Source organism: Bactrocera dorsalis, chromosome 1 (assembly GCF_023373825.1).
Source record: "Bactrocera dorsalis isolate Fly_Bdor chromosome 1, ASM2337382v1, whole genome shotgun sequence".
Lineage (NCBI taxonomy): Eukaryota > Metazoa > Arthropoda > Insecta > Diptera > Tephritidae > Bactrocera > Bactrocera dorsalis.
This window is the reverse complement of record NC_064303.1, coordinates 1312231-1334662: the sequence shown is the minus strand read 5'-3', so window position 1 is coordinate 1334662 and position 22432 is coordinate 1312231. Positions and strand designations below refer to the sequence as shown.

General features: G+C 35.5%; 3 protein-coding genes across 9 annotated transcripts in view; 2 read left to right on the top strand and 1 right to left on the bottom strand.

The window, feature by feature from the left end:
- Positions 1–22432, top strand: part of LOC105232266 (40S ribosomal protein S8) — a 366487-nt gene that overhangs the window by 7723 nt on the left and 336332 nt on the right. The gene's annotated exons all lie outside the window — the stretch shown is intronic.
- Positions 1–22432, bottom strand: part of LOC105232282 (angiotensin-converting enzyme) — a 118520-nt gene that overhangs the window by 67975 nt on the left and 28113 nt on the right. The window lies entirely within an intron of this gene.
- On the top strand, positions 3596–8974 carry LOC105232280 (uncharacterized). Of its 2 annotated transcripts, none has more exons than XM_011213922.3 (3): positions 3596–3690; positions 3782–3889; positions 6925–8974. In XM_011213922.3, the coding sequence occupies exons 2-3, from the start codon at positions 3878–3880 to the stop codon at positions 8170–8172; spliced, it is 1260 nt and encodes a 419-aa protein (XP_011212224.2). In that variant the 5' UTR covers positions 3596–3690; positions 3782–3877; the 3' UTR covers positions 8173–8974. The 2 variants fall into 2 exon arrangements, with proteins under 2 accessions (XP_011212224.2, XP_029408744.2); XM_029552884.2 differs by having other exon boundaries at positions 3651–3690; positions 3761–3889.

Here is a 22432-nt window from a genome sequence, read left to right as displayed (position 1 = left end):
TTCATTTTTTTATATTTTAAAGCTCAATAGTTGAAAAAATATAAAACTGCATTAATCAAAAGACTTGCAACAAATTGACAAAATATTTCAAATTATCCAAATAACAAACAGCTTGCACATACACACGCTTATGCATATGGATTTCTTTGTAGTTAATATAAAAACTCAAAAGTAATTCTGATTGAAGAAAACCTCATAAAAATGATTTATGTCAAAACGCGCAGAAACAATGGACAGAGAATATACAACCACGTTTAAAATTCGAAGCCAAATGTAGAAAAAACCATTCTTAGGCAAAGAAATACATATGTCTTGAAAAAGTCAATCCCACAATAAACTTAAAGCACAAATTAAAAACATTGAACTCAATTAACGACTTAGTGCCATTAAGAGAATAATTACGGCGACTAAAGTGCTTGGATAAGATATGTACATATGTAAGTGGAGCAAAGCTTAGCTAATTTTTACTCAAGCCAAGCGGATATACACGTACTGCTTTATATAATATATATTATACATATACATATATGTATAGATATAAGTACATTGCTTTATATACATTTATATTGATACATACATATAAGCACTTTATATTTTTATCGAGCTTTTGAAATGCTGTGCTGTGTGGCATATAGTGCGCAATGTATGCCGCGCATGCGCAGTGCAAGTTCATAGAATTTTATAACTCTTTTTCATTATTTTTTAATTGATGATTTCAGTGCGGTTTTGCAATCGTTAAATTACATGTGCAAGTAAATGAAATTATTTTTTTTGTTTCTATTTTTTTCGCTTATAAATTGATGCACACACATGCACACATGTCCGTTTCTGTAACACTTTGCAGGTGTACATTTGTTGCTATAAACACTAACTAAGTTTTTATGGCAAAATTCTGCGCGTCAATGCAACCAGCGCTAGTGCAAGTTTGTGCAAAGTCTGTGCTAGCTTATACTCTGTACAGGCAGACCCACTTATACGCCGTTGAAATGAGTTTGTATTAACTAACCTAGTTTTTTGGCGTGCGCATGCATTTATGGCAAATTGCATAAATGCTTGTTTCCAGATGTCATTGGCTTGTGAAAAACAACTGCGAGCATTTTATTATGTGTTTGTTGTTGTTTGCACTATTTCTCATTCTTTTAATTTCTATTTTGTTGGAGTTTTTCTTTTGAGAAATTCACTTCTTGAATAACTAAAATGAAGATAAATGAATCAATATGAATTGCTGGAGAAATAAGTGACAATTTCCAGCGAAGTACAAGAAATATAGAAGTGAGAGCTGAAATCAAAGATCATACAATAACAAGTTCCTTAGAGAGCGTGATAGTTTCTTGACGTTTCCAAGCATTGTTGTTCTGATCGATGTGCTCAACGTTCTAGAAAGACAAAATATTTTTTTAATAAAAATGGGTACTCGAGCCATTTGTGTTATTCTGACAGCTTAAGTACTCAGGCCTAACAAATATGTATTAAAAAAAAGGTTTGAATTTTTTTTTAAAAAGTATGGATGCAACAGTTCTAAGCTAACTACAAGTATTTTTAAGGACTTTTAAAAGAGCAGGCACTTGCCAGGAATTTGATTCTGTGTATATAAGAACTAGTCCGTCAGCTCTTTAACATTATCCCTGGTCAAGAAGCTACTCATTAGGAATGGAATGGCCGACATTAAACCACTATAATATGTAGCTGTCATACAAAATATGCGATCGGTTTCAAGTGCTTATATCGAAAACTTCTTCATTTGACGAGATATTTTCACAAAGTTGTTGTCTAAGTCTATAATACAATTTTCTGGAAAATTGTTTAAATCGAGTCACTTTAGCACATAGCTGCCATACAACCTGAACGATCGGTTTCAATTGCTTATATAGAAAACTTTTTTATTTGACGAGATAGCTTTACGAAATTTTGCAAGAGTTATTGCTAGAGTCTATAATGCAATCTCCTAAGAAATTGTTCAGATCGAGCCACTTTAGCACATAGCTGTCATACAAAGTGAATGGTCGGAATCAAGTGCTTGTATGGACAACTTTTTAATTAAAAGAGATATTTTCACAAAATTAGGCACGAGTTATTGCCTAAGTCAATAATGAAATCTCCGAAGAATTGGTAAATATCGTATCACTATAACATATAGCTGCCATACAAAATGAACGATCAAAATCAAGTTCTTGTAAAGAATTGTTTGTATTTGTGATGAGTTTTATAGCTATGGTTCAACCGAAGTCCTTTTGTTTGCCTAAAATAACACAACCACACAATATACAAATAATTTAACATATTCGAATAGCTTTGATTACTAAAATAACTATTCTTTAGACAATGTGTTCACAAAATCCTAGTATTTTTCGATTTTAAAAATACTAATAAAAAATACAGTGTTTAAGCTATTTTTGAAAAGTATTGAGGTCTTTTAATTTGTATTTAAAATACATGCTTTAGTTCTGCTTTCTTTTAGAACACGAAATCCCAAGCTTAAACTTGAAACAAGACCTTTCAAAAATGCAAAATTTATTGCCAAGCAAAATTAAAGAGGTCTCGATTCGGATACTTCCTCAGCTTGTCTAAAAAACAGCAACTACACGCTCCCTAATATGAAACTAAGCACTATCAAACATTCATCCAAGCTGTTAACACCAATATTTTTATGATTATTTTCCATATCATATCGTCAACCAACACTTTTCCAATGAAACATTATTTTATGCAATTTATTTTCAAAACTTTAACTCTGTTATTATTTACAGTTAACAATTATTAACAATTTTTATATGTATATATTTTCTAAAACAGATTCATTTATTTATAATCAAAAGACAGGTAACTGCTCTAGGAGTTAAAAATTTTATTGATTTGCTACAGTCAACCCTTTCACCGTTCAAGAAAAACTGCCACAAATTATTGAAGACCATAATTTTGGCGCCAAAGGAGCACCACCAACACAAACACAGCAAGAAATAAACAGAAAACACCATTTATACACCTACACTGTACGTGTGAAGCGTGTGAGGCGCTCTCGCGTGTACGAATAGAAAACCGAAAGCTCTGCTTACACACTCAATTCTCTTGAGGCACACGTACAGTGTGTGTGAAACACTTTCGATTTCATTACAACAAGCTGAGCATGCGCCAACACACACAGCGCGTATATGTACACGAACTCAAGCTTTCGCGACGCTTTAACTTGGCGCTTACACTCGCACAAACGAGCAAACTGGCAAACTCGCAAACGCGCTCTCCAGCGTAGCCACCAACAGCATCGTACAAGTCTTTTACTTGCGCTTAATTTCCATAACTTCACCATCGCAGGCAGCTAACTGAGCATTTTTGATGCCTTTACATGCAGCCACCCCTCCCCCCCGTCAACTATATGGACTACTGTTTCTCGACTTTTGTTGTTGTTTCAATAATGGCAATAATAGCTAATTGCAAAAGTCTTCGTGAGTGGCACTAGCGCCGTCGGCAATCATATGCAGAGCTCGCTTTGGCTGCTGCTGCTGCTGCTTCTGTTGCTGTTGCTGCCGTTGGTCGCATCCGTGCCTCTCCCTTCACGCCCGCTAATCAGACCGCCCGTCAACGCTTTGCGGTGGTTCTATAAGCGTGCGTCGGTATAAAAGCTTGTGGCGGCTGGTCAAAATTATTCAGTATCTGTTGTAGGTTCGTTGTTATTAGAACGACCTCAGCCTCCAAGTAATATATTTAACTTAAGCGCTTGCAGTCAGCAAGCTAACATAAGCGCATATTTGTGATTTGCTAAAAGTATTTGTGTTTTTGATTTCAGATTCGTTTCATTTATTTAACTGAATACTTTAAAAAGACGAGCAAAGCAAGTGGTTAAAGCATTTGTTGTTGGTGATAATTAAATTTGTGAAACAAGATGAAATCTCTGGTATGTTGTGTGAAAATTGAAGAAAATTAAAGCAATTTAAATATAAGCAAAACGAAGTTGAAGCAGTTGTAAGAGACTCAAAGACTTAACGGTGCTATAAGAATATAAGAAAACTGTGTTGAGTGATTATTTTACACAAAAAGTCGAATAAATCAATAAACAGCGCGAATGCAGCTTGTAGACAGAAGTGGTGTTGAGAAATGAGCTACAGCAAGTTTCAATAGATTTTAGTTCTGGAAATGCATAGTCATGCAATGAATATTTGTTGGCAATTTTCATATCAAAATGACTAATTTAAATTTTTTTCATTTTTATTTTTTCCTTTTCTGTGATAATTATGAGTTTCAAGCAATTTGTACAGCATTATTAGCTAAAATATGAGTTAAAAAGCGATTTTTTTTTTAAATTATTATATTTTTCAATTAAAAAAAAAATTAAAAACTTTAATTTTCCATTTAAAAAAAAATTCCAAAATGAAAATAATATAATCAAAAATATTGATTTTTTTACCGAAGAAATAAAAAAATATTTCAAAATTGTAATTTCTTCTATTCAAAAAAAAATTCAAATTTTGAAATTTTGAAATTTTTCCACTTCCAAAAAAAATTTTAATTTTTCTACCACACAAAATATGAAAAAAAGAATTTAAAAATTGTAACTTTTATTATTCAAAAACTATAATTTTTTCTACGAAAAAGAGAAATATTTTTCTACCGCAAAAAATATAAAAAACTATTATATTTCTACCTCAAAAAAAATTAAATTTTTAAAAGCTTTTATTTTGTCTAACTCAGAAAAACAAAAACCCACTTTACTATTGTCTTAATTGCATTTTGATTAATTTGGATTTTAAAATTTTTGTTTGTCTTTACAACTTCGGCAAACTTTTTGTCTTAAGTCTTTTATGTTTGTCTTAACAACTTTGGCAAAGTTTGTGCCTTAAGTCTTTTATGTCAAGCTTTTTCTTCAAGTAGTTTATTAGTTAGAACTTTGTAGAAGCTTTTTGCTCAGCATACTCTAGTTTACTGTACTCTGTAGTGTTGCTTGAAAATATTTATACTCTTGCAGCTTGTTGCTACAGAGTACAATACTTTCGTTTTCAAGTATTTTATTTAAAGCTGGAATAGTACAGATAAAAAACTGAGTTATGAACAGACCAACAGTGTTTAAGCTGCCTGATACAATTTTTTTTTATTGATAAACATTTTTTTTTTTAATTTAAACAATTTTTTTTTTGAAAATAATTTTTTGGAAAAAATATAAATTTTTTTGAAAACAGATTTTTTTGTTTTGAGGTAAATTTTTTGAAAAATTTTGCTTCTACCGACTGTTTTAAAAGCCAAAAAATATGTATTAATAATATTAAAAGTTAAACCGTTATAAGCCGTTTTGTTCACTCTCAACTCAAATAATAGTAAAATAAATTCCCTATGGCGTCACAAATCTTTTTTACCAAATTAACCTTAAAACGTTCTCATATGGCGCCATAAACTGTGAGCGAGTAGCACTGGCTGTCCACAAGAACTTGAAAAATATATATTTTTTTTGAGCCGTAAACAAATGCATAAGCATATTTATACAAAAACCAATAATAAATTTCCAAAACAATTACATCATTATTAAATTTTGATAGATTTTCCATTCAAAACAAGTAGCTAAACATTCAATTACTGCACAGCCTTTCGATCAAACCCTCAATACACCGCCAAATCAGCGGAATTGACAAGACGCCAACTTTTCCCTCACACGTACAACCGACGCAATAATACATGACAAATTTGCCCAGCATTAACCTTGTCAGCGCAACGGTGAAATGCAGAAGCACCCTTAAAACGCACAAATGACAAAAATAAAAACCGAAATTTTTCATGAATTTTATTACCGAATACTCACACCTCGAATGCGCATTGAACTTGGCTCAAAGCCAAAGCAACAACAAGCAGTACAGTCAAAACAAAGCGCAGCCGGTTGTTGATGATGTGCAAACAAAAGCCACAAAAACGCTGATATGTTTAGCAAAACACACGCAACTACATGCAGCGGCGAAAAGGCGTGCGGAATAGGTGGGAACAGACACGCATAAACGAAAGCCGCGCGAAAAAGTAAAAAAATGCAATTTCATAGCACGTATCATGGCTCAGCAGCTAAATATAATAAAAATAATACAATTCACAACAACTACAATACAGTAGTAGTCTCAGTTTAGCTCTCTATACATGCCAGTAGCGCTTACTTCATTTGCAGTGCCTCAGCCGGCCAACTAACATGCCGTGCAACATGTGGCAGCGTTATTAATTCAAAACAAAAGCATGCAACTTTATTATATCATTGTTTTCCCGTTTTGTCTGCTTTTCCTAATAAATTCTGCTATTAGCTATTAGCTTCACTATTTCGCTATACATTTTCTGAGCAATTTTGGTCAGTGACTTCGCTTGACCGCAGTGGAAAAGGAAGCGCCGACATGCGTTCGACATGTTGCATCGTAATGCTCGCTATTTATAGTCACTCCGATTGTTTTTGTTACTACGTACCAGAAAAATTAATTTTGCTTTCGTTTGCGCATGACGACCGAAATACAAGCCCGAAATGGCATGCGCCGGCCAGTTGAGGCTTGCCGTTGAGCGTTTGGAACTGGTTGGTGCGGAAGCGCTGCCATTTTTGGTGCAGCAGAAAATGCAGGTTAATGTGCTAGCACGCTAAATGGACATTGGTGGCCTACTTTTTGTTATATAATATTTACTAGTTGCGAATTGAATATTGAATACCATAAAGTGGTGGAGAAGTGGCAGACTTTTATGTAAAAAAGTGCAAAGAAACCAATTTAATGACTACCCTAGCATGAAATTCCAGCAGACGTAGTTACAACCACTACTTGGGTTAAAATCTTCTGAGTTAAAATCAACTTATATATGAATTCATTAGTACGCTCTTATATATCCTACAACTCAATTCAATTTCGATGAAAAGGTCTTTAGTTAGATCTTACTCAGCAAACCGTATAAGCTCACTTCTACAATTTTTTGTTCTCTTTTCAGTTCATTTTCGGCCTCTTGGCCTTATCAGCATTCACCTATGCCGAGGAGGCGCAAAAATCGGCGGAGCCCAAGTCTGCTGAGCCCGCAGCGGCTGCTTCCGAAGTGAAGCCATCCAGCACAGCCGAGAAGAAACAAGAAAAACGTGGCATCATCCATGGAACCGGCTACGGTTACGGCGGTGGTCATGGTGGCGCAGTACTTTTAAGTGGTGGACATGGTGGTGGTGCGATCATTGCCGGCACTGGACTCGGTGGTGGTTTGGGTGGAGGACTCGGCGGTGGACTTGGCGGTGGCATTTCTGTACCCACCAATGTCCAAACCTCATACGTGGAACGTCAAGTCGCTGTGCCTTATCAAGTCGAACGTGCCGTGCCCTACCCAGTGGAGCAAATCGTTCAAGTACCAGTGCAAGTACCTGTACCACAACCCTACCCCGTTGAGAAAACCGTACATGTACCAGTCAAAGAGATCGTCAAAGTACCCGTACATATACCACAACCCTACCCCGTGGAGAAGACCGTTCACGTACAAGTGCCCGTACATGTCGATCGCCCAATTCCAGTGAAGGTGCCCGTTCCAGCACCATACCCAGTTGAAAAGATCGTGCAAGTGCCCGTTAAAGTACCGGTACCACAACCCTACCCAGTTGAGAAGATCGTACAAGTGCCCGTCAAAGTACCTGTGCATGTGCCACAACCTTACCCAGTCGAAAAGATCGTACAAGTGCCCGTCAAAGTACCCGTGGATCGTCCCTATCCAGTACCTGTAGAGAAACCATACCCAGTACCGGTCGAAAAGCCCGTACCATACCCAGTCGAGAAACGTATCACCATACCTGTGCAAGTGCCAGTCGATAATCCAGTACCAGTCCATGTAGACCGTCCCGTGGCTGTGCCTGTCAAAGTTGCTGTGCCCAGGCCATATCCCGTCATCAAAGAGATCCCTGTACCAGTCGAACGCAAGGTACCCTACCCGGTGAAGGTACCAATCGATGTACCACGCCCCGTGCATGTCGAACAGCACGTCCCAGTGGCCGTTGAACAACACGTGCCCTACAAAGTGCCAGTTCCAGTGCCCGTCCATGTTCAGAGCCATGTTGCGCCAGCGGCTGCGATAATCAGCGGAGGCTATGGTGGTATTGGCGGTTACGGTGGCCATTCCATTGGCGCCCTTGGTGGTCACTCCCTCGGAGGCTATGGTGGTCATTCGATCAGCTATGGACACGGTCACATCCACAAGAAGAAGTAAATTGCCAAATGCTTTGACTCGTTGAGGGTGAGAGGAACTTTTTAGTAAAAAGGCAGCAGACTTACATATGTACATCTAGAAATTACGGTTAATTAGTTGAGAATTTAAAAAGAACGGCCATCATTGCTCGAAAAAATTATATTAAAAATTGCGCGGAAATGTGGATTGAAGTGAAATGAGACAGAGACTATGGTATTCTCTGGCTTTTTCTCAGTTCTGCTTTTCCAAATATATAATTTAGTTTTTAGTTTGTGATAAAAATTTCGAATTAAATGACGGCGACGAATGGATATCGGCGCAACAGCGAAAAGTGCGAGGAGACTGTCAAACTTGGAACGCATTTGAAGTAAAATGGGCAGATAACTCGGCATACGATTGGAGGGTGTGGAACTTACTTAAGTTAAGCGTAAATTGGAAGAAATGCCGAGACAAAAAGAGTCGAATGAAATGTAAATAGTAGACGAGAATATTTGGCTTTTTTCTGCCTCTGAACATTTTCTTTCATTTACCACAAAGTCCCCAAGCTTGCCTGCCACACCTACATTTTTTATAAAAGCACAGATTCGTAGTTTGCAACGTTTACTTCTGCATAAATTTAAGAACCTTCATAGTTTTGCACAGTGTCTTTACTGAAACTTTTCGCAAGCGTTTCATATCGAATTTTGTCTCCATCACTCATATCTTCTGTAAAAATGAACAAAATGGTATGAACTTTGTTTTTGTACGAATTATTAATTTGTATATAATTTAATTATGTAAATAAAATGACGACAGAACATTATCGAAGAATAAATAAGAAAAAGTGTTGTATGATTTTTATAGAAAACTTTTCGTTCATCAAAAAAATGCCTGGCCTTTTGGCTCTACAATTGACTGCATTAGTTTGAAAAATATAAGGGATCAATCGTCTGACCTTAGCTATATATATGATATATGACCATCAACTCTCCATTTTATTATAATATCTATAAGATTATATACGAGAATACTTGTATAAGGTAGTACGTTTCATGTTATATTGATAATACTATTTTCATCCGATTACTGCGACTTTTTCCTCCCTAAGATATTCTCTTTGATAATGATTAATTTATTCTTGAAATAATTAAAAAACCAAAAACTTTGCTCGATCACATATTTAACTTGCATTACACAAAAAACATGCGGTAAATTAATCCTCCTTTATATCTCAAAACAGACAATTTGACATTTCCCTACTTCATAATACGGCGATTAATTATCATCATCATCCTCATTTCTATCGAAATGGTTGGCACAGAATTATTTTGGAAGAGCCAAAGAACCGATTCTTGTTTAGGTTAGATTAGGTTTAATGGCCAATCCAGAGATCGCACTTAGGCTGAAAGTACGAGCTTATGCCCTTGATACACCTAGTGTTTAAGCTTTGATGTCGCAAATTTCGAACAACCAAAAGGGAAGTGCTGAAATGCTTCCATCTAAACTTCATTCAAATGGCTTCTGCAGCTGTCGTCCGGTAAGATTCTCAACATTACAGCATGGACGCCGACAGGGCAATGCCTAGTAGAACCCACACAATCTGATAGAAACTAGCAAAAGAATATTGTAGCAGAGAATGAACAGACGATAGTCCAGCATTGGAAAAGTTTCCGCGAAGCCCAGCATTTCGAAAGTGGAACAAATGAGGAGAGAGCACCTACCCGTTCCCATTCGACGGATAGCGAAGCTAGGGTAATCATGTTTGCCAATTCATCAGCTTAACTTCAGCAGACTCAGCTTGAAAAACACTGCAGTGGTCAGTAAGTTAATATGAAACTAAAGTTGAAGAATGTACCCCTCCGCCAATCCATCCAATGGATTTTACCCACCCAAAACTACCTTGTAGTTATTTGGGCAAAAAATTGTTCAGAGTTCGGTTTGTCGACTCCAAGATGGAAAAGATCCAGTATAAAGTCAAAGCGTGTGAGGATTTCCGAATGTTAAGACACATGTTCATTAAGAAACCCAGATTCCCTGAATTTGATATCAACATTCGCCGCCATACACCTACCCGTGATTTCTATAGTATAGGCACTTTATGCAAAATGGCATTAGTGAACAACACAAGTTGCCTCGCACTACTCGTTGAATGCTCTCAAGCTTCATTAACATGTGTGGTCTTTTCTTTTTTCTAGGGCCCCCCGCATAGAATATAATTGGCTTTGTATGGTGTCGTAGAGCCAGAGAACTACTTTCGCTGAGAGACCCCACCTTTTACAAATAACTCCCCTGCAGGATTTTGCCAGTCCACGAAACTTATTTACGGTACTCTCTTTGAAAATTTGAAAAATTGAGCTTATTGGGACGAGTCGAGCAAGAACGCGTTTCATACCAAAAATATCCACCAAAATCATTCTAACGCTTGCCCAACGATTTTCCAGCACCTTATACTGCACTTTTTAAATATTTTCAGTAGTTGAAGAGGTCGAAGGTCATCCAGAGCGATGCATGTCTTCAACGATCTCTCGACCTTATAAGGCTTTGTATCACTCATAGACATGTGTGTTTCATAACTCTGAATCCCTATAAACCTTTTCCAACATTCGCAACATTCTTCTCGCAACGATTCCGCACACGAAAATTGGTTAGAAATAGAAAATTTTGTGACAAATTCATTGTTCGATATTTTTATTAATTGTAAAAATGGCAAAGCACTACTGAGGTATACTGAGTCACGCAGCTACTGTAAACAAACTGGTTGACAGAACGTGCTCATATTTGGCATGATAATTAAACACAGTCCAGGGAATTTAATTACAATTTCTAGGTGCTTTTTTGTCACAATGTATATAGAGACATTAAAGTTTGCATACTTAGACCATTATTTTATTTATTATTTATCGGCTCATTACCGAACACATATGTAAGTATCTTCTAATCTACATTAAGAAATCGGTTGGTCTCGAATCGCTTTTTCAAACTTTTTTTTTAAACCAAACTTGATTTTATCATATAAATGCCTTTCTAAGACTTTTTAATCAGACAAGTATCCAATATTTACATTAATTTATATATTTATATAACTCGCGAACTCATATAAAGTGCTTATTTTTGCATTAGTATATTACATATATATTTTTTGTCGGCGTAAAGCTTTCAAAAGTAATTTATACATTAATAATCCTAATAAAATCTACGCAGCTCAAAGCTGAAGATTTTCAAAGCTTCAAATGCAAAAGTGGTCTGGCAACAAAATTTGTTTATCAAAAGCTTCGAAATTGAAAAATTTCTAAATATATTAGTATTAAAATTCAGCATCGAAACACAATTAACTGTTACTTTGACGAATTTTTATTATTTTGATATTTACGATGCGAAATTCTTCAGAAACCATTCTATGAATTAAACTTTGCTGATTCAAATTTTGAACATCCAAGCTTTTAAATTTAGTATGCGAAAAAAGAATTTGCTATTTATTTCATCAGAAAGCATTTTACTTGCGGCGATTTATTACAAAAGCTCAAATGCTTCACTGTATGCCTAAAAGTATGCAAAATCAGAATTGCTCATTAAGAAAACAAGTACAGTATGGTGCAAAGAGCAAGCTTTCAGACGTACTTAATATTACATTTAACCGGATATCCCAAAAAGCTAGCAAATGTGGGTTTATTTGTATTTCTTTAAGTCAGATTTGAACATGCCTTTTAATGACTGTATTAAATCTAATGAAATTGAAATACAAGCAATTATTAAAATGAAAACCGTTGCTGATTAGATCAAGTGGTAACTGAAAGAGGTGTGGTTTTAGTGAACAAAATGGAAGTTTTCTTTTTTAACTATTTTATTGCCTGCCGGATGCTGCAGACTCATTTGATTAGATATACTAAAGAAACATGGAAAATCACATCACTTTATTTAGAGTTGAGAATTTTATAAATCGGACACTTTACAGTACTGCAAATTTTGACTTACCATTATATATTTTTAATCTTTAATATATTCAAACTTCAAAGGCATAATAATAAAAATAATAACTTTAATTGCAAAATATCGATACGAAAAATATATCAAAATGCAACATTTCACCCCTCCAGTGAAGAAATGTAAGTATCGGTAGCCATTTTGAGCAAAAAATATGAACAACTTACATATTGGTTAGTCGAAAAAGTATTTTCGTATTATGTCAATAGCTGTCGTTGCAGTCGTATATCTCCAGTGCTACCAATCACATTGTGTCATACCATATAGTGTTGGAAAGTTGAGATTTTAAGCTTCATTTAACCAAAAAAAAAATAAAAAAAAAATAAAATTCGGAAATGTTGAAAAAAAGTTACAGTTGTTCAAAAATGGGTGATAGCCACTGAGTTGTGCCATAAATTAGACGAAACCTACTACTTAAGCAACTTTTCACACTCAACGGCAACAGTTAGTGTAATATGTGTGGTATAGTTAGTATATAGTTACAGAATGCAAGTTGGCTCACAAATAATTTATTTATTCAGCGCCCGAAAACAACAAAAACCAAAGCCAAAACATACTTGGTAGTTCAATGTTTCATTGGTTGTGAGCCTTCACAATGCTTGCTTCGGCGCAATAAATATTTATTCATCGAATGAGTGCAATTAAAACGCAATAAATATGTGTAATTATGCATGAATTCTTTTGTAATTTTATTTCAAGTATTATTTTTTTGTATGGAAGTTTTCCTATGGAGGCAAATTTATATACAACTACAAACATAAATGTTGTCATAAATGAAGTATGTGTCTGCAATAAGGAAGTATGTAACTGAAGTCAGGGCTGCGCGGGCGTCAAAATTGATTGATTGATTGATTGATAAATGGCTGTTGCTAAGTGCAGCTAACGCTGATAGAAAATATATGCCGCACTTACGCATGCGTCTGCTCTTCCTTCAACTTTTCATCATCTCAACATTTTCTTTATTCGTATAAGTCCACCCAACACATTTTGGTTAGAGTTTTGGGTATAAAACGTGCCAATGCTAGACTCGCATCAAATTATCTGAATCTTTTGCACGTCGAGTAGAGGTCAAGAGATGCTTGACAATGTAGCTGAAGACCCTACAGTCATCGAACGCATCATTACTGGTGATGACACGTAGATTTATGAATATGACTGTCTACCTAGCGCTCCAAAAATTAGCCAATATGAAAAAAGCAAAATTCACTGAAAGCACTGAAGCTAATCCCTTATTGTTACTTGTAAGCTTGCTATTATAACTATATGAAAACTTCTTAAAAAAAATCTTAATTTATGTAACGAATTAAACATTGGCATGCTTTTATTGGCTCAAAAGGAAACTACTTTGAAACTTTTTTTTGTCAGTCCGGGTCAAATGTGATCTGATAGTATTTCCCAATTTCTTCATATTTATTCACTTTTTTTTTTTTATCATGTTCCACTTTTTTTATTAATTTTTTTTGTAAGTAGCATGTTATTTCAAAAATATTGCATGCTATATTAAAGTTATGACTACAGAAGTAACAGAAATCAATTGAAAAAATAACAAATCGAAATAAAAAATAATATAAAAAATTGCCTTCTTGCTTTCGACGCCTTTGCGTATTAGTTCACATATCTAGAGCAAGTTGTAAAACTTCCTCATTGTTACGTGCGACGAGCGTCAGCCGGTACGTAAGTGGCATGTGCGGTTAGCTTATATGGCAGCACTTGCATTGCGCACTCACTCATTTATACATTCATTCATTCATTTCATGTGGTCAATTTACATTTAAATCAATTCAATTATTCGGGCACAGTAACAAAAAAAGGGGGATTGAGGATTCGGCTTTGATTTTTTTTTTATTTTCGTTGTTCGGAAAATCAGGGAAACACATCTGGATGATATGCAGAGGCTTAAGAGACCATTTCTAATAAAGTTATGTCATTTTTTATTTACATTCTATATCTTCTCGCTTAATGTCCTTACCAAATTTATTAGAAATGGTCTCTTAAGTCTTTACATAGCATACCATAAATGAGAAAGTACTGTTGAACATAAGCAGTCACGATCCATATACAGTATTGTTTAATCATCTATTGATTTCTTCTTTACAAAAATTGTTCTAAAATTTCATTTCTACGAAGACGAAGAGATTTTATGTTTCGAACCTTCAAATTATTATTAGCTTTTTAGCATTATCTTTAGTAATATTATCGAAATCTCAGAGCAAACCATAACTTAGACTTAGCTGAGTTGAGACTAAAGATAAAAAATTTTACCAAATATTCCAAAATTGTTTCCATAACAACTACTGCAACCTTTTAGTATCACTTATAAAAAATAAGCCTAATTGTTTCGGGCCCCGAGGCAACCTTAACTTTTCGAAATTGTTTTATTTGCATTAAGCGTTGCTGCGCCTTACTTTTTGCATATCCTCTTATGACCGTTTATGTCCACTAATGGACGCCTGGCGTTGCCACAAAAGTCCGTGCGCAGCATAAGTGAGTGCCACAGGCGCCGGTCAGCGGCAGACTGCGCGTTTTTCAACCATTCCGGCTGCTTGTATTTATTGATGGCGAATTTTCGTTGTTCAACTTTATTGGCATGGAAAATATGTCTTACGAAAATAATATGGTGAGGCGGTTATGCTACATAATCATGTGTATGAGTAATCACACGAGTGTATGCAATACGTGTCGGTCGACAGCAGCATTCCCGCTTGCGCGTGTGTGAAAGTGCATATTTTGGCGCATTTTGTTTTTTTTTTCTTTCATCAAAATGTGCTGTTGTTGTGAAAAATTGACTTGCAATTAACAACACTTGCACTTAGCTGCGCATTGATTACGTAATCTCGTGGGGAGAAAATCAAAACCAAACACACATATAAAAGATATGGACAAGAACAGCATGTTGCGCCACGGCAGCGCATACAACAAAGGGTGGTGAAGTATGATGTCCTGCTGCCGGGGATTATTGGATTAGATTTTTGGATTTTAGATTCTTTAAAAGAAAACGTTTAAGTCATGATATCAATTATTTCTTCTAATCTCAAAACAAGAAAAAAATGTTAACTTCGCCTACAATACCCTTCACAAATGCATTTCTTGAGATTCAGATCAGATTCTGATCGGTCAGTCGTTAGTCAGCTATATGCTATAGTAGTCCGATCTGAACGATCTTTTTAGAGATTGTAGAGATGTCTAAGAAGGGAAACTGTTGCAGATATCGTGACAATCAAGTCAAATGAAAAAGTTGTCCATACATGGACTTGAGTTTGATCGGAAGCATATGCTATAGTTTTCTGATCTAAATGATATTTCCGGGATAGTAATCATTCTTTGGATATTAATCTTTGCCAAATTTCGTGAAAATAAGTTTGTCAATAAAAAAGTTTTCCATACAAAAACCTAAATTCTATCCGTAAATTTGTATGACAGCTATATGTAAGCTTAAGCGGTCCAATCTGAACGATATGTTCGGAGAATATAGGAATGTCTGCTGTAATAATATGTGCAAAATTTCGTAACGATGCCGGATAAAATAAAAAAACAAAGGACTTGATTTTTGTGCTTTGGTTTGTATGGAAGCTCTAAGCTTTAGTGATTCGATCTAAACAGTTTGTTCGGAGGTTGTATCGTTGTCATAGAAAATAATCTAAGTCTCCAACGTTTTCTTCTGAGTGTTACAAACTTCGTCCCAAAAATCTTGTCGGAATGAAACACCCTGTATTCACATGTATGAATTAAACTCGAAACCTGTACACAGCAGCGCCAATAAGCATTTAATCTCATGCATTTCCCAACCGGCGCCGGTGCACGTATCTTATCGGTCTATTTAAAAATGTTCCGCGGTTTTTGTTTTTTAAATAAATTTTTCAAGTAATTTTTCCTGTTTCCATACAGACATAAAAATAGCATACTATAAGCGTATACTGTCCATTCATGGCATAATTTTTCGCACATTGTTATTGACTTTTCGAACGTGAACGGCTTTGTGTGGCAACCACAGTCAGCTGGGTGCGTTCACAATGCACTTTTTACGCTTTGATTTTCCGCAAATTGCGCTGCCAAAGTTCAGCTGTCATTTTTTATGTACTGTTATTGTTGTTTGTTGTTTCTTGTTTTATGCAGTTTCCTCACTAACCAACTTTTTGTTGTTTTGCTCATTGATTTAACGCGGCACTCTTATTGTATTATTTTTGGCTGATTTGTCCAACAGCGGCACAATTCCGTACTCCCCTCACTGCCTAAGTATTGCTGTGTCGACAAGTGCGTGGCACTGTGCGTGCCGCATTTCTTGTTTGCCAATTCCTTTGATTGACTATTTTCATTTCAAGCATTCGCGCTAAACACACATGAACCGTTAGTCTATAGTTATCACCTATTTTTGCATTTTTCTTGCTTTTTTAACGTTTTTGTGTCGCCATTTTGAGTGTTCACTTTGTCAATGTTTAGAGGTTTAGGGCAAGATCACAACCGTTGTTGTCAATTCATATGCAATTCATGTGCATACATCTAAGGCGGCTTAAATTGAAGCATTGTAAACCGCACCAAATTCAAGGACGCCAGATAGGCGGATTATTTCGTATGAATAATAATAGTAACAGCGTTTTTCTCGTCGAATCTGAAGTTTTTAGCTTCAATTTCCATTTTACTATATATTTATATATATTTAATATTTTATAATTACCAAGATAAAGGGAACCCCCTTTGGTCGACAACTAACTTCAAAAAATTTCTTTTGAACCACTCAACTGAAAAAGTTCCACTGGAGAGCTCCAAGAGAATTCATACGAACGCCATTTCCAAACTCTTCTAGTTCCCAGGCCTTGATGGCATAATAACAGGTCAACTGCAGCGTACGGTCAAGAAGTCATGCAACTGGCTGGGCATCTAGGTAAATTGTGTTACATTAACCCATGTTCCGAAGGACTGGATACTGGTTACGTTTATACCGAAGGATTTAATTACGTTTATGCCGCTGGATATATTAAACGGTCCGAACAAACACACGTCGAAACTCTCTCCTCCTTCAATTGCATTCACCATGTCGCAAAGGCAATAAATGCCATCTTTTCCCTGTCTCTGCTCACATACCGAAAAGGGAGATATGGATGGGGAGAAATTACTGGAGAAGAGACGCAGTGAGTTTAGAGAGAGAGTTTTCTATAAGCAAGTCTCCGTCAATCTTATCTTTGGGCTACCAGATCATTATAGCGTTTTTCAGACAGAGCAGCCTCTTTCAGGGAGATGAAACTAGAATTGCGACGTGTCCCTCTTTACAATATTGAGACTAAAACACCTCGTTAATCTTACCAAAAGACTTAGCCGAAACTGATATAAGCCGTCTCAACCAATTTGTGATAGGTAAAAACTGCTTTATCGATCTCTAAAGGTCTTATATATAGGTGCCATAGGGATCGACCTCCAAACCTAAACTACCCTACCGTAACCTTCCCTTATCAAAATCTATCGCATTGAAAATTTCATGCCGGAAAGAATTGAAAAGTTTACTGAAAGTCTTCATTTTTCGACCTGCATGTTTTACTGATTTTTTCTTATGCTACAGATACCAATACAGGCGTATGATATAATAAGTTTCAAATAATTTCAAACTCCCATAGAGAAAACAGACACTAAGAAGTGACGCCTCATAATATTAAAAAATTATTAATTTGTGAGGTCGGATAATTAACCACAGCAGCCGCTGATGTGGCATTTCGCTAACAAATTTCCTTATGCCGTTCAATCTAGTTTGATAAAAATCAGTTGTCATATGAAGGAAACTCAGCACTACCAGTTATAAGTACACATTTCTTCAACCAACAAATTATAATTATTTTTTCGTATTATAAAAGTCACAAAATGACCAAGAAATCTGTCTGTCATCAAATCTATCAGATGTTCATGCTTATTAATAGAAATAATTTCGTGTTTTTTGTGAGGCTAAAAAATTTTGCAAGCAACAGCTGAACGGTGTAATAAATTTAGGAACTCGACGTATCCCATTTCCTTGAAAAAAGAGAGGTAAATATATTTTGTAATCAAACCCGTTGCACCGGCACCAAGCCCCAGTGACCCAACCAGTCGGCCAACCGCGGCGAAGCAACACCGCCTTCTGCCGCACCACGCACTATCAGTCAGTCGGCCAAAGGCAAAAACAAAACAAAGGCGGTGCAAAAACAAAAAAAAGTCGTTGCGAATGCAAAACCTGCATTTACAAAAGCCGGTAGGTGTGCAGCCGCCAGCATCACTCACACTATTATTTCATTTTGTAAGCGCCGCGCCGCGTATGGAAATGTCTATAAAAGTGAGCGAATCGCAGCTGCGGCGGCGACAACAAACAGCTGGTCAAGCAGGCCTGGCGGTAGCAGGCATTTTTGCATATTTTCCTTAATATTTTAGTATTCCAATGTTATTATTACAAATTTCGGGTGTTGAGTGCCGGTCGCATTTCCTTAACAATTTCATTTTGTTGCCAGGCGAACGCAAAGCAAGATTCAAATTAATTTTTCAACAATCGCTGGTTTTTGTCAACAGTCAATTTGGGTGCTAAAAAGCCATTTTAATCTAATCAGTCCGTGACCAAGCGCGGCATTTACTGGCGCTTACGAAGTTTTTGCTGCTGGTCTTTCCGCCTCATTGCCGCCTGATCGATGGCAGCTAATTTGTGTCAGACTTTAACTAGCAATGAATTACGTTTTTGTTTGATTTTATTAGTGTCGTTCAGTACCTGCTGTCGCGTAAGATTGACGGCCTAGGAAGCTGAAATGAAAACAAGTTGCAACACACTTCTGATAAAAGCCAACGTTTATGGCGAAAATTGATTACGAGCATTTTTTCAAAACAAAACTTTTGTATGGATTTCAGTAAAAGCAATTAGTTGCCAAAATAGAAAGCAATTAAAATTATATGACAACTTTCTTAATGGTGACAATTCAATACAACAAGCAGAAAATGACAATTGCCAGTTTGAATGATAAGCAGGTTCGTTGCTTAAGTCTTTTGTGGCGGCGCAATGGAAAGAAAAGCTGAGATTTACGTAATTCTGAAATGAATTTAAAAGTGTATATTGCTAAATCTTTTACAGCAAATATCTGAAAATTAAGCTGTTGCCAATACTCTCGTATCGAAAATTTCGTAATACTCAAGTCTTCCAATTTTATATATTTTTCAATTTTTTTATACCCTGAACAAAGTATATTAAGTTTCTGAAGAAGTTTGTAACACAGAGAAGGAGGCGCCAGAGAAATTGTATATAATATTATATATTATTATAACAACGACCGGCATAACAAGCTGAGTAGATTTAGTCATATCCGTTCGTCGTTCTGTCCGTCCATCTGTCTATACATGCGCGAACTAGTCTCCAAATTTTTGAGATACCGTTCTGAAATTTTGAACAACTTCTTTTTTTCCCAAGAAGCTGCTTATTTGTCGAAATCGTTGTTATCGTATCACTATATCATTTAGCTGTCATACAGACTGGACGATCGGATTCAAGTGATTGTATGAAAAACTTTTTTAATTCACGAGATATCTTCAACAAATTTGGTAAATTATTGCCTGAGTCAATGGTGCAATCTCTGAAGAAATTATTCTGATCGGATCACTATAGTATGTATATAGCTGCCATACAAACTTTACGTTTGAAATCAAGTCCTTGTATGAAATTTTTTTCATTTAACGAGACATCTTCACCAAACTTGGCATGGATCATTGTCCAAAGCAACGGTATATTCTCTGAAGAAACTTTTCAGATCGGCTAACTATAGCATATAGTTGCCATACAAGCTGAACAATCTGAATGAAGTTCTTCTAAGCAAACTTTTGTATTTGTGAAGGGTATATCAAAATCAAAGTTTTTTCTTGTTTTTAAATAATAACCAAATATTTGCTTTTACTTTAATTTCTCACCCATATTTTACATTCCTAAAACTATTTGCAATCGTCAAATTTTCGCCTGCTCACTGCAGCACTTTTCCTGGCATTTAGTGTTTTGGTTGCTCCATAATTATTCAATTGCACAATTTTCAAAACTCATTAAGCGCTCTATGAGGCAATTGCTGCGATTCACTAAATTTTCACATTATTTTGCCAACAACAAAATGCGCCAATTGCCCACATGTGCAACATATAACTTATAACACATAATTTATAGCGATATTAAGGTGGACCCAAACAAAAAGGTGGCGCAATAGTTAATGAAAAAGAATTGATTTTAATAGAATTATGCATTTTTGGTTAAAGCAAGAGTCAAAAAATTTATTTGATTTAAAAATCACTTATTTTTAGAGGCAAAGAAGTCCTAAAATTGCGTCAAAAAATGTCAAATCATTCCAAAAGAACTTTATTTTCTGTGACTTTTCAGATTTTAGAAGTTGCACCTTGAACTATTAGACAATATGTCGCCTCAAGCGTTTAATTTTTATTAATTTTTAGTTATTCTCATTAAAAAAAAAAAATATTTCTTTCCAAGTCGACCCACCCTAACTCACCCGCTGCATTGTAGCAATGATTGCTACAGTTTTCTTTAATTTTCTGATTTCTTCCACACATGCGGCCTGTATGCGTTCAACAATACCGATTTCATTCCTTTTTAGCGTGTTTCTATTATAGTCAACTAATTACACACTTTTTTCTTAAATTAGTTAGTTCACCCATAAGCGCATGTGCGGGGCGTTCACTAAGCTAAAAAAACATTGGGTGCATAAAATGGCACTCGCCGATGTAAAGCGTGAACGCAAAGCTATCAAGCTGTAATAAATAAATAAAAATAAATACATAACATGCGAGTCAAGGCATTACGCAGAAATAAGAAGAAGAAAACTGAGTGAAAAACCAAAGCTAATTGGCGTATGCCTCACCACAGCCGAATGGGCACCACGAGTCAAAGTCTAATCGAATTTTTGCTTTTATATATGCGTATGTATTGGTTCGCATGAGTAATGTACGTATGTCTAAGCAACAAATAACAATAAATTTTAAATTCAACCAAAATTACGTTTTTCACAGCGTGTGTGTAAATTTATTATTGGCTTCACGTTTTGTCTTCTTTTTGAAATATAAAAATATTATATAATTTACCGAGTTCCAAACTAAATTCGCTAGCATTTTTAAAGCAATGATTATTTATTCTATTAAGCTAGTAAGCACAACACGCAACATGTTGGTTCTACAAATTACAAATTTTGGCATAGAGCTTGTTGCAGCACAAAGTATATGCGCGGAAATGAAATAAGCTAACTAAATATTTATTTGTTGTTGTTGTTTCTTTCTCGTACATCATGAAGAAGAAAATTTAATGGCTTTAAATGTTACATGCAAGAAATACATATTTCATTGATTTTTATACTAACGCAATATATTTTTTTGTTCACTAAACTCTGATTTTTGGCAGGATAAGGAAAATAGATAAGATGGAATTATTTGTATCAAAAGAAGAAAAAATGTTGACTTGATTTATACTAAGTTATAAAGCCATTCCAGAAGGTTTTAATACCGGAGCATACTCTTGTAGAACTCTTAAAGGTGATCTAGTGACTTATGCGCACAGCATACTAAAATTATGGAGGGAACACTTCTCCAACCTGCTGAATGGCACTGAAAGCATAACACCAGGAAGTGGTGAACTCGATTCCATAACCCATGGCGATGGAGTGGACGTTCCATTGCCCGTCCATGAAAAAGTTCGATTAGCAATTACATCCCTGAAGAACAACAAATTGACGGGTGCCTATGGATTGCCGAGCATGGCATAAGACTACACAACATCGCATATAAGGTTCTATCGATATCGATCGTACGGTGTGAAAGATTAAAGCCCACGGTCAACAAAGTGATTATACCTTATTAGTGTGGCATTAGGCCTGGAAAATCAACAACTTTCCAGTCTAAGAAAACAAATTACCGATACGGTTTGCACCCACAGTTTATATGGAACTGACTGGGACAAATTTCATATTCAGGCTGTGTCACCCTTTATGCAAGCTATGTAATTAAAATAACATATTTTATTGACCACAATGTATTTTGAACAAAAAAATGCTTGAATTAAGATTACACTCTCTTTATATCTCATTTAATTTCCATTCCTTAGCAAACTTTATGCTGTGTACATAACCGTTGAGAAGAGAGATACTTCAATCAATATCCACGAAAAGGTGCGATATTGAACAGGCTGAGATTAAACAACATACACATTATAAGTTTTTACAGTTTTCTTCATTAATCTTAAAAAACAATTGCCTCAAAAATATTTGTTGAATGCTTAAATGCTGTATACATAACTATAAGTTCATAAGTTTTTAATGAATTATACTTTCCTCGAGAGTTTCAA